Source organism: Lipotes vexillifer, unplaced genomic scaffold (genome assembly GCF_000442215.2).
Source record: "Lipotes vexillifer unplaced genomic scaffold, Lipotes_vexillifer_v1.1 scaffold100, whole genome shotgun sequence".
Taxonomy (NCBI): Eukaryota; Metazoa; Chordata; class Mammalia; order Artiodactyla; family Lipotidae; genus Lipotes; species Lipotes vexillifer.
In genome coordinates, this window is record NW_006774075.1 from 1,471,883 (window position 1) to 1,485,564 (window position 13,682).

The following is a 13,682-nucleotide window of genomic DNA, read 5'->3' on the forward strand; positions in this document are numbered from 1 at the left end:
AGAAAAAAAAAAAAAAAAAAAAAAAAAAAAAAAAAAGGGCTAAAGATGTGACCAGTCACTTCACCAAGAGATGTGAATGGCAAATAGGCATGTGAAAAGATGTTCAACACTGCTAAAGATTGGTCGTGCAAATTTCATCACAGTGAAATGCAAATGGAAACCAAAATGAGGGACTACACACCTACTTAAATGGCTAAAATTTTAAATAAAAATGGGGGACTTCCCTGATGTTCCAGTGGTTAAGACTCCGAGCTTCCAGTGCATGGGGCGAGGGTTTGATCCCTGGTTGGGGAACTAAGGCCCCACGTGCCGCTCAGTGTGACCAAAAAAAAAAATAAAGGGGGAGGGTGGTAATTACAAAACATTGGCAAGAATGAAGAGCAATGAAACACACACTGATGGTGGGACAGCAAAATAGTACAGCACTTTGAAAACTGTTGGGCAGCTTCTCATAAAACTAAACATGCATTCCTAGGTATTTACACAAGAGAAATAAAAACCAATGTCCACGCAAACACCTGTATGCAAATAGCTTTACTCATAATAGCAAAGGCTGGAAATAACTCAACCTTCCAGCAACAGGTGAATGCATAAACAAATATGGTACATACATAATGGACTACTGAATATATCTATATATTCAACATGGATGACCCTTAAGAGCATTATGCCCAATGAAAGAAACCAGACACAAAAAAACTACAACCAGTCTGATTCCATTTATGACCTTCTGGAAAGGGCTAAACTAAAAGGACAGAAAGTCTGTGCACTTGCAAAGCTCTTGGGGGTCGACCAAGGGGATTAGTGAACAACGGGACAGGGGGAAACATTTTTGGGGTGATCAAAATGTTGTGTATCGTTTGTGGTGATGATTACACAACTGTATAGATTTGTCAAACTTCACCAAACTGTAGACCTAAATCAACAAGGTAGTTTTCTGTATGTAAATTATACCTCAATTAAAGCAGAACAACTGTCTCTGGACCATGACTCATGGCCTGATAATGCTGTTAATTGTCTAAGAAATACTTAGTGCCTAGTGCAATCCTAATAATTGTTTGATGTGCAACGAAACCACAAAATTTCCTGATGACTTAACCCCAAAGTCGCAAATGGCTGCCTAGAATCCAGCTTTAAGAGTTAAGAAAAAAAAAAATCTAAAATTTATAATAGGGAGATTTAACATATAAATTCAAATTTCCAGCTTGGTTTAAAATACCATCAGGCAAAAAAAAAAAAAAAAAAAAAAAACCCATCAGGCACTGTCACATGAGAGCCAGGGATGTGAGCTTACCCCAGCCCTTAACCACTTTCAATGGACTCACACTTCACCATTTAACTTACTTGGCTGCTTATTTATCTCACTTCACTCAATACTTGACTAATTAATCCTTAACCCATCCTTCCTTTCTGATACCTATAGTTCTTTACCACATTCATCATACCTTGCTTTATATTATGCATCTTTGAACACATTTTAAAAATCCCAACCAGACCATAATTCCAGACGGTCTCTGAATTATCAATCTATTTTTATAGACTCACACAATGCCTTCCAGAGTTGGTACTTAATAAAATGAACAGTGATCGGTATTACTAAGCGATGTATACAAAAATTCTATTAAGGAATACCAATAACAATAAAACTTCTATCAGGGAAAATGTTAAAAACAAGTTATAAATGTAGTTTTCCCATGAGTTCTCAATCAGGTTCCATTTACTACAGTCTATTATTAATTATAAATGAAGACTCTACAAAAAATAGCACCCTTTCAAACAGAATAAAACAGGCCCACATATTAAAAGAATGCAAGAAACTTGCCGAATACAAGTAATTCCCAGGTTTGGGTTAAACTTAGCGTATGATTGATAACAGAGGCTGCTTTTGTTAGGCTAAGTTCAAACACTTTAGAAATGAGCAATTAACAGTCCAAGCTAGAGAATTCACAGTAAGCCAAACAGGAAAGTTCCCAAAATCTAGCCCGTGTATATCAACAGAAGTACTTAAAAGTCACTACAGCAGTAAGTTCTCAATAAACACACTTGCCTTGATGATGGCAAGGTAACTATCTGACCACTGTATAATGGTTATCTTTTACCTACGGATAAAACATCCACCTATTTTATCCATAAGTATGGTGTGAGGGCACCTCTAAAAATGCCTGGAACCAGACCACAATCCCCTCCTCTACTTTCACTAATATAGGGTAATGTAATCTTAAGTTGCATTAACAGAAGCAATGGCATGTCTGGTCCCCTGGGAAATACAAGTTCCACGGCACTTTGCCCAGCTTAGACCACAGTATTGACTACAATCCAGAGAACACCCAGCAGAGGTTAAGCAGGAACATTCATGATATCTATAGAAACCATATCAAAGAGGAAGCCTGAGGAGGAAAACAGGCTATACAGCCTAAATAAGAATAAAGGAAGATGACAGTTAACTCAAGTAACTAAATGGCATCATGCAGAACAGCCAAGCTTATTTAACTTTACTCTAGAAGAATTAAAAACAATTAGTTACAGTTAAAGAGTATTCAGCTCAGCATTTCTAAGAGAACTATTAAGATGTCTTCTAAAGTAATGGTTTTGCTCTGAAGTATCTGAGCAAAGGAGATGGCCATTAAAAATTATTCAGAAAAGAATCCCAACTATTTGCAGGTACCTTACAAACCTAAAATTCTAGAACTAAGTCATATACTATGTTAAAAATTCAGCATAGAATCCTTTTATTTTTGCAATTCTAGCTAAATGGACTGATTACAGGGTATGTATTCTATCCTGCCCTATACCCCCAAGTTGTGTTCATTTCCTCGGCCTTTACAGGCAAGCGTTCTACTTGCTGATTGTCTTCCTTCCTTATGCTACATATTCTGCACTCTGTATCTAGGGGTTCTGTATCCATGGTTGGTTGAATACAGGGATGTGGGACCTGTGTTTACAGAGGGCCAACTGTACTATGCCATTTTATATAAGGGACTTGAGCATGCACGGATTTTGGTAACCACAAGGGGTCCTAGAACCAGTTCCCCACAGATACTGAGAATGACTATATTCACAACAAAAAGCAGTTCTACTTATTTTAAACTGAGAGATAAGGTGCCCTCTCCAGAAAATCTTCAAAAAAGATTTTCTGAATTATTATGGAGGGAATTTTAATATTTTGGTAGGCATGATAATAGGGAATAAAAACTCGGTGTGCTCTGTTTCCAGGCAGCCACTCCCAATGCACACTCATCATCACTTATAAGATACAAACAATACCAGCCATTCCCAGAAACTCTGCCAAATAACTACCTAACATTGTTCTACATATCGTTCTATAACTTGTTTCTCTATAAGAAAACCGAATGGTCGAACTCTAGATTTTAAAAAGCACAAGGTTAAAAAACACATACAACACAGAGACCTATTTAAAATTGGATAGATGGTCAGATTATAACGATATGCAACTGATTTACCAACTGTATACAGTGGTATAATTTTAACAGATAATATATTACTTTGGCAAGAACTACCATTTTAGTAAACAGTCTTATCAAGTGCCTAGACTTTCTTAACCTAAAAAAAAATGCTAGCATACAATATTGTCAATAGTTAACGTAGGACAAATTTTTAAACAATTTAAATGAAACCTAAAATATTACTTCAGCATGTAAATTACTCCATGGGAACAAAATTAAGCACTTAATAGAAGCATATTAACTCTTTCAAACCACTAGGCATCATTTAACAATAACAGCTACCTACACTGAGAAGTATCCCAGTAACCTGAAATACTCTTAACTTGCCCAATTAACTCCCTTACACCACACACTAGATATATGCCTCAAAGTATATTTAAATCCCAACTATGTACACCTATAAATTTAACATTTAAATATTTTTAAAGAGGGGAAAGGGAGAAGAGGCAAGTCCAGACATTAATGAGTACAGTATTTACTCTTCAAGTAAAAGGAACTGATTTACTAAGAACCCTTTGATGGGTCACACACTAAAGATGGGCTGCATCTAAAGACCCTTTGATGGGTCATTTGTGGTTAAAAAAAGGGTTTTTAACTTGTCTGTGGCCTGTTACAGGGAATGGAAAGTTCACATTTTAACACACTACACTAATTACTTTGTACATTGCATAAAACACCCAACACTGAGAATTCAGTAAAACTGACCAAGATCTACAATATAATATCATTTCCTATTGTCCATTTAATACAAACATTTGTTTCAGTGACTAGAGTGCTTAGAATGGTCTAAGTAAAACAAAAACATCTGCTAAAAATGTGGTAACAAAATAACAAATAATCAGTCTTATGGAACGAACTTTAAGATGAAGAGAAAACTATCCTTTAATTATTCTGTCTTTGGGGATCCAATTCTGAGTAAAAACTACGTACTTTATCCCATTAGATCACATCCTGACCTAACAAAGTGCTAAGTTATGTTCTTTAAAACACTGCTGTAACGACTACTTTAAAGAGCAACCCTGTGGAAAGATGCTGAATATGTAATCATAGTACACTTACAATTTAAGGAGAGAAAAAAAAAGTCCCACACTGGGGAAGAGAAGAAGCCATACTTAAAGAGACTAGAACAAAAATATCAAAGTGCTGTGGCCAAAATTAGTATAAATAGACTTTATTGAAGTCAGTGCCTCTGTACTGAGACAGAAGATTGTGTCTACATAAGCACAAGTTGTAACATTTCACAACTTCTAAAAGGAATGTCAACAATTACAACGATCATGCATACCATGGTCGATAATCACATTTTAGAAGCATTTTCAACCATTTCTAAAGAAATGCTTATAACATTGTTATATATAGAACTACTTTCAATAAACTGCAAAACATTGATCGACTTTTCCAGTATGAGCTACAGTGTCAACACAAAAGGGAGGCATAAATGTTTAATTTATGAAATCAGAATGGAATATTTACTGTAAAGAAAAATTAAAAAGCTTTCAAATAAAGGCCATTATTGAACCAACGTGAAGAGCACAACTTGAACTTTTGAGTTCATTCATCTTTTAAAGCTGTCCTCTGAATAACTTCAGTTCTAAGCATTGAATTCAGTACTGTGAATATTCCTTGGATTGCAGTTTGGCAATGATGCGGTCCAACTGTCTCTTTGCTTCACACTGTGGGAAATTGCTCATGTCATAATATTGAGGGGCAATTTTCACCAACCTGTCCAGAAGGGGGGGAAAAATTACCAAATTAACAATTAAAGTACTGGAATTGCTAACGGGATAGGCATTACTCATTAATACACTGATAAAGAAACGCAAACCTACAAATCCAAATCAATGTTAAAATTACAAATGCCTAATCCTTATAAACACCACTTTTCATATGCATGCTTCTAATAAGCTGTAAATTTTCTGATGGTGGACTTTCCACAAACTTAAAAAAAAAAGATAAATTCTTATAAAAAATCCTTTCTTTACATTAATACAAAGATATTAACATAAGGTCATTCATTTCTTCACTCTAGAACACTATTCTGACCAACCTCTCTAAGGTTAGAGTACTGAAGGTTCTATACAAGAAACATCCTGGTATTCAAATGACTGGATCTTCTCATTTTCAAAGTTCTAATAACCATAAATATAACTCTATACCCCAAACAATACACTTGACTGAATCTTTTTTAACGTTTAGCCATACAATTTTTTCTCAACAAAGCATTTAAGATAAAATGATAATGTCGTACACAATTTCAGTGTCAAAAGTCATAAATCAGTGTAGGAAATATACCAAGTGACATCAACTAAAATAAGCACTTCAGTCCCACCATTCTTGGCTGACGTTTCCTATCTTAAGTTATAGAATAGATTCTGGCAAAAAAAAGAAAAAAAAAAGGACACGAGGGAGTGAGGGAGTGAGCTAGTGAAGTGGGTGGGTAATTTTGCTTAAAATAAGTCAGTTCTGATTACATTTTGTGAATCAAATATGCAATGATACAAATAGAGGTATAGTTTTTAATGCTTGCTAAGCTCCTCAAGCACCAACATATAAATAATAGTTGAGAGCTAATGATAGTGGGACAGATAAAATATAAAGACTGACTGACTTCTGGAACCAGGAGACTTGAGTTAATCACAACAGCAAGAGAAGGGCTCTAAAGACACTCTTGATATCAGTTAACTGTAACTTTATATTTGGCTCCAAATCCTGCCCATGTCCTTACCAACAATCTCACCATCCTCTTATCAAACCAAAGATTTTAAGAGGTAACCATACCATCAGGTCAAAGCCCCATAACTATACACTGGACTATATACCTTAGTGATGAAAACACCCAAATTCCCCAGAGTGAAACGAAAAACAAGACTCCTTTCAGATTCCATTCTGAGCAAACGGTAACGAAAACTTTTAGAACGAAAGGCGCTGAGCTTACCATTCGGGCTTGATATCTGTACACGTCCGGATGTAATTCTTTGTTGTAAGAACAAACTCATTATAAAGCACCCATTCAGGCTTGTGGTCAAGAACAGTAGAGGGATGCAACTGAACCACCTGGTTATCTTTCACAGTTAAGTAATGCCCTGTTCGTTCTAAATGTGCCACCTGAAACCAAAACCCAGTAAATTAATACAATACTTCTGATGTGCTAGTTACAAAACAAAAGTGGTGTAAAGCTACCTATATAATTAGGGACAAGCAAGCCTCACCTTTTGCTTTTTATCTGATGGCTATATTTATCTACCACTGCCTAATAAAAGCAGGCGTCAGCCAACTATAGCAGGCCAAATCCAACTCACTGCCTATGTTTGTAAGGCCTGTCAGCTAAGAATACTTTATACATCTTTAAATGACTAGGGGAAAAAAATCGAAAGAGAAACATTTGGTGACACTGGAGTGGAAATCACATGAAATTTACATTTCAGTGAAGTTTTTTTGGAACACAGGCATTCCCATTTGTCCAAGGCTGCTTTTGTGCTACAAGGGTAGGCAGAGTTGAATAGTTTTAATAGGGACCTAATGGGCCCACAAAGCCTACTATATACTATTTGGCCTTCCTGCCTTAGACTATCTAGAGTAGGTTCGTAATGCCAGGTGACAACTTTGTGGTAGCTGAACAATTACTAAAAGATTAATTATCTACAATCAAACACATCAATTGGTGGCACTCATCTAATATTTAACAAATACCAAAGCAGATGAAGATAGCCCTTTCCAATTCTAGAACTCTAGTAACAAAAAGAATATGTGTGAATAATAGAAATGAATAATACATAATAGAAAATAAACTCAATTTTATTTAATAAATATTTACTAAGCACCTACTAGGTGCCAGGTACTACACTGCATGCCCTATTTCTAATAAATTTTAATCTTAAGAGAATTAGAAATCCATAATGCTTGAATAACAGAGCAAGGCATGAAAATCCTAACTCTAATAAGATCTTATAAGATGCCACAATAAACATTCTGTTGCTTTGATTTCAAATACCGACAATGAGCCAATCTACTTTCATTCTGACTCAGTGCATTTAAGTCCATTCTATTTATTGAGCTCATCTGGCCTTAAGGCAGGCCACATCTTGCTTAAAAGACAGAGCCAAAGGAGACAACGAAAATAACAAGTGGGATATATAAGAGATAACTAAAACCAATCCCATCCCAAGTAAGGGATTGACTTGTTTTCATCAGAAAAACTTTGCATTTTTAAAAACATAATCTGTTGTAAGTCCCTTAAAATAAATACTCACTAGATTTACCTGACAAGTTTTACTTCAGCCTCCAATATAAAACACAAAGCTAAATGAAATGTTTTAAATTATTTTTCATCTTTATTACTTAAATCAAAAGACACGCCTGGCTTTCCGAGCACCAAGTGTCTTAAAGACTCCATTAATAAAAAAGTAATTCTAAAACTGATGTCTATATAACTGGATCACTAACTATGCCATTTAGTGAATTAATTTAGACACGTAAAAACTTCTCTGTATATCAGTTCATTCAAGAATTTGGACATAAAATTTAAGATCAATATTTATAGGCATTCTTTAACTGAATTTTTGTGTTTATGTGGATTCCAAGGGCTGCTATAGAAAACAAACATTATGTAAACATTTAATTATGCACTTCTGTATTATCCACATACCTGCATAAAATACCCAGTAACCAAAGCTTTTCTTATATTAATATAATAGTCCCTGCTTGTAAAGTCAGTACTTCGACGAGGCAAATTAAATCTGTCCATAATTCTCGATAGCTGCTGGCGTACATTGTCTGCTGACATCAGGGACCTGTAGTTAATGAAGTTGTCATAACACCACTGAACCGATTCATGATCTACAAAGTTGGAGGGAGGGAAAATGAGAGGGACATGAATCATCCAAACAGGTATATTATCTAATTAAAAAAGGAAATCACTATAAACAGTAAGCTAAGTAATCCAAAAGGGAATAACCCACATCATTTTTATAAATTAATCACAATGTTATCAACTTTCCTAAAAATCTGGAGTGAAGTTCAAAATTAGAAATAGCACTAAGGTTTCTGGCTATTGAATGACAAAACAATGGTTTTTGGATAAACTATTTTAATTGTTCTGAGTCATTTACCCATAAACATCCACCTGGTTGTTTTCGAGGTTGAGAGAATTTGGAAAACTGCCATGTCTTTCTCATTTTCAAAGAAAAAACAAGCTTAGATTAAGACTCTCAAATACAATTTAAAAGTTATAAAAATGAACTTCAAGTGACTATTGTGTGCTTTTCTTTATTCCTGAGCTAGAGCACCCCAAATTTAGTGTTTAGAAGTTTTACTGTGACCCATGTACCTCTCAGTGGTTTAAAATACAAGTGACATAGTTTACAAGGATGTCTGGAACACTCACTTTTATGTTTAATAAACAAAGCTTATATCAAAGCACTTCAAGTAATTTCACTACATATATTTTATTTATTATCAAAGGGATCTTTCTCCATTGATGAATCCTTCCAACTAACCTAGAGATGCTCATATAAGAGCTCAAACTGTAGCATCATGTAAAATATTACACAGTGCCATCTTTATGCCTCAAAGACAGTCACAATGGAAAACTGCATTTACTTCAGAGGCCCTTCGATAAATAATCTAAGAGGGTTATTGTGAAATGGGGGGGGGTCCTTAAAAAATTACAACTATGATGATCCTTTTCCAGCTATGTGATATACAGTAATCTTTGGCATAGTCCTTTCTCCTTGGTTCTAGGATTCTACGAATTATAATATACATATTCTTAATAGTTTGTCAGAGGAACAACAGGTATATTAATAAATGCTTATCCATTACAAAATGCAGCCACATTTCAGAAACAGGGTAGGTGGATAGATGGGGTAGTAAAAGACCTTTAAATTGAAGAACTGACATGTTAAAATGTCCATTAATTAACCCATCTGGAATGAGAAATAAAAGGTATCCAACTGAACATAATGACATTTAAAGCAAACCACTGAGTATCTTCAGAGATGAAACAAAGAAAGTATGTGCTTAACGAAAGGTAACGTCGAAACAGACAATAAAAAGGGGGACTTCTTCAAAGGGTTGTTCATTTGCAGACTTTCATCTGGAGTGTAGTATTTCTGACATGCTAAACTTTTCACAGAATTCATACACTAAAGAGTAACAGAACAGGAATTTTAAGTTGTCAAGATAAACAAATAGTATCTGATGGTTTTACTATGTCTCTAAATTTTTGAGAAATAGTTTGATAAATGGGAGGAATAAAATCTAAACATGGGAACATTTTATTAAAATTCTAGCTATATATTTCTCACAGTGAAACTACTCTTTAAGATCTAAAGCCAAACCATTAGCACAGACACATACAAACACACAGAGAAATTAAGGCACTGCAAAATAACTTAAATCTAGTTCTGTTTCCCAAGTGTTAAAACAAATAAAGACTATCTTTACTATGTAATCAATTATTGTCTTTAATGAAATAGATCATCTTGACTAATACCTGAAATATTTGCTAATATCTGCTAGTTTGCAAATACACAATGTTTCAAATACAACACAGCATCATTTAAAAAATAGTTAAAACACACCAAATTCAATAAATGGATCTGAAATGTCCAAATATTATGTGGAGATCAAAGTTTGATGTTATTTTTACAATAGCTCTCCTTATTTGAAAATGTGGCAGTGATTAAAGGCTAAATGTCCAGTCATTCTGTTTCCTTTGACCTAATTAAGCGTATCGAGGAAAAGGTCTAAACTAACCAACAGCTTACCATCCCTATGGCAGTGAGAAGCATTTAGTAGAAAAGGATCATCTATCTAGTGTGTAGATACTCCCATTCTACTTCATGACTCCCCTCTGCTCAAAATGGGTAGGAGAAAGCTTTTATAGGTACCTACTGTTCAATATTTTCCTAGAAAGTTCCCAACTACCAAATGTGTATAAAGCACAAGCATTCTTTAGCAATTTTATCATTTAAATCTTAAAACTCCTCTAAGATACTGTAATGTTACATTTATATGTAAAAATGAAAACACACAGTTCCAATATAAATCTTATTTCATTTTCAAACCAAATTATGAAATACAATGCTGTGCTAGTTATCATCAAAAGCTTAAATGACAAAATAACACAATTTTAAAAGAATTAAAATGTCCTGTGAGAGAAATAAGGTTAAAAAACCATGCTGCTCCTACAGAAACCTTTTCATTTCCACTTAAAACAGTACCTTAATAACGTCAAGGGATTCTGAGAACCAAGATGGATGTGAATCTGCTCCTTCTCAAGGCAGTTATCACAATCTGTTAACAAGTTACGTGTCTGGTGGTCACACAGTTATCAACTAGCATGCGATACAGTTCGCACCACAACAGGAATATAGTGTATTTCTTGAATTGACCTATCCCATCGGGAATAAAGGCTTTAACATTATGCATTACCAATACTTTGGACACAAGAAGGATAAAATAAAGTTTCTGAAGTAAACTATGTATTGGCCTTCATCTGTTTCTCAATTACTTTTCATTTACCTCCCTTATCTGCCCCAAATTTGTTAGATCCAGGAAGAGAAGGACTCTACCTTTTCCTTATCTGATACTCATCAATTCTATCAACTCATATCAGAGTTTGTGTGTAAGACAGATGTGCAATTTGGCTGCTAAGGTCCTTGTTCCTCACACTAGCCCTCTAGCACTTCTGGACCCTGAATTTTGAATAAATTCACCCCTATCCCCAAAGAGATGTGCCAAAGTCAACAGACTATTTTAAGAGTGTAAATAGGATTTTTTGAGAAATAAAAATGAGATTCAAATAAAACAAGGAGTGCAAAATTTGAATGTCTATATAATAAATTAGGAAACTAAATTCTCATCAGCAGAAACCACAAACTTTCAGAGTGACAGATACCACATTCCTGGAAAACGGTGATGTAGGGCTATCAGTCTCTGATAACGTATCACCCAACAGGTTAACCTACCAATATGTAGAAATCAAATACTTTCAGAATCTATTGCAATTATTTCCACATTTTTTTCCCTTTACATTTTCCTCTCATTTAATTTTTATAAATAGTGCATTCCAACAAAAGCATCTAGCAATAACTGTATTATTACCACTATGTTTCCTTGTTTTCAAATAACTGGAAAATGTTCTTCATGTTGCTAAATATTCTCTGAAAACAATATAAAGCTAGAACAATATTTCATCACGTTGCTATAGCATAAATCATTGAACCATCTTTCTACTGGTGGGCATTTAGGTAGTTTCCATTTTCCTTTACTATGATAGATAACTGTGGGATAAAAAACTTGAAACATATCTCTGTCCACAGAATGCTAAAAGAAAATCTCACAGATTACCTCTGGGTCAAAGGGTTTGAGTTTGTTAAGGTTCTTGGTAACATACTGCTTTTCTTAAACATAACATAAATTTACATTCCCAGCTCTGGTGTAAGACTGCTCCACTAAACCCACTCCTACACAACTAAAGACTATTTTTCTTTAACCTTTGCCAATTTTATAGGTGAGAAAATGGCACCTCTCAATAACAATGCATTTATTGAACTACAAGTAGAGGTGCATTTCCTCCTCATGTTTATGGACCACTTATAGCCTGAGAATGGTCATTCACATTTATAGCCTGTATTTCTATTTTGTTAGTTTACTCTTTTGTAAGAGCTATTTATTAGTAAAAATATTAGACAGTAATAATTCTATAATACAAAACCATTCACAAAAAATGCAAAATTAAAAGTATATCAAAATCTGTATGTTCATGGTAAATTTTATACAAGTATTTTATCTTTATTTCTCTGTTTTTTCCAGCTTTCCAGTGCTTTTCCCCTGATTATAAATGTAAACAACTCTGGAAAAGATGGGCAATTTCTATTTTAAATGCTAGTCATGAGTTTTTTTCTAAAGGATCTCTGGGTTTCTAATGTAAAGTTGTCACGGATAATAAATGAAAGTGAGATGAAGAAACATCTTATATGCTGCAAGTGACACTTAGACAAAAGAGTGCCTTCAATCTAATTTACACTTACTTTGTTTAAAAGCGTGGTAGACATTCAGCAGTGTCAGATGATCTCCATCTATGTGGGCAAATCTCATCTTGGCCTCATCTGCAGCTTTCTTGGCCTCCGTGGGGCGAACAAAACACTGTGGGACTAAACAAGGTTGGTATGGGCCCAACACAAACGCCCATATCGATGAGTCACGCATTCACAGATAGAGGAACAAGGCCTAGCTAGGTCAGTTCACAGAGCATAGGGCAGGGCAGGATGGCCTCCAACTGCATCTTGGACTGTTTACTACCTTGATTTGGTACATCAACACCTAACCACATCTGTAAGACAAGAGGGTTTCAAAGCTACAGAGTACCTGATTATTTTTAACTAGATCTAAAAGTAGGCATCAAAACAGCTATTCTGAAGGCCATCAAAATACTAGAAAGCTCAACTTATTTCAAAAACCAGTGCCGATAGCTCTACCAATAGCCAGAATTACGGTGTTAATAGCCTTTTAGCTAAATATAATTTTTTAAAAGGCCATCCATTGAATCCACTGAATGGTTATGAAAGTGATGAAGCCATACTTGCCCACTGCAGGGCTAAAAACAACTTTCCAACCAGTGTACTGCCACATTTCTATTGTAATTCTTCCCTAGTGCTGTGGCTATTACCAACTGGTGGGTATCACTATTAGCACTGGTGAGCAGAAGCATATGTAAACATAAAAAATATCATGAAATCTTGGGTTTTGATGATAGCAGTAGTGGTGGAAGGTTAAACCGCCTCTGAATTAAGAAAATTCAAAAAGGCTGGGAATATTCGGCCTAGTTTTCCAGCATTTTAAGAAAAAGATTAGAAAATAAAGTCCCAAGTTCTTTTTTTAAACTGTATTTGAAGACTTCAATATAAAAGCAGAATCCAATATTTTAAAAGTTGACAATGAGTCTGAAACGGTCATTATTTCAAGGGTCATCAAAATATATAACTACAGTATTTGTTTAGAGCCTCAATATTAATTCACATAAAACTTTAAGTTGTTACATACAAAGCGTGCACTATATTTTTTGAAATACAACTTTCCTTAATTCACTTTAGCAATTCCATAGTCATAATAGCAGTATGAAAATAAAAAGACTTAACAACTTGGGACTTTGTGAACACATTTTTAAAGCTCTTAAAACTTTGTCAATAAAAAAAATTATAAATTATCAGTTCA

The 13,682-nt window shown here is 34.6% G+C and overlaps 1 protein-coding gene across 1 annotated transcript in view; it reads right to left on the reverse strand.

The window, feature by feature from the left end:
• Window positions 1-4,619: 4,619 nt before the first annotated feature.
• Window positions 4,620-13,682, reverse strand: part of DHX15 (DEAH-box helicase 15) — a 51,686-nt gene continuing 42,623 nt past the window's right edge. The window contains exons 11-14 of the mRNA XM_007448797.1: window positions 12,500-12,622; window positions 8,110-8,300; window positions 6,400-6,569; window positions 4,620-5,186 (exon numbers count right to left, since the gene is read on the reverse strand). Coding sequence (XP_007448859.1) covers window positions 5,069-5,186; window positions 6,400-6,569; window positions 8,110-8,300; window positions 12,500-12,622 — 602 coding nt within the window. The 3' untranslated portion in view covers window positions 4,620-5,068. The remainder of the gene's footprint in view (window positions 5,187-6,399; window positions 6,570-8,109; window positions 8,301-12,499; window positions 12,623-13,682) is intronic.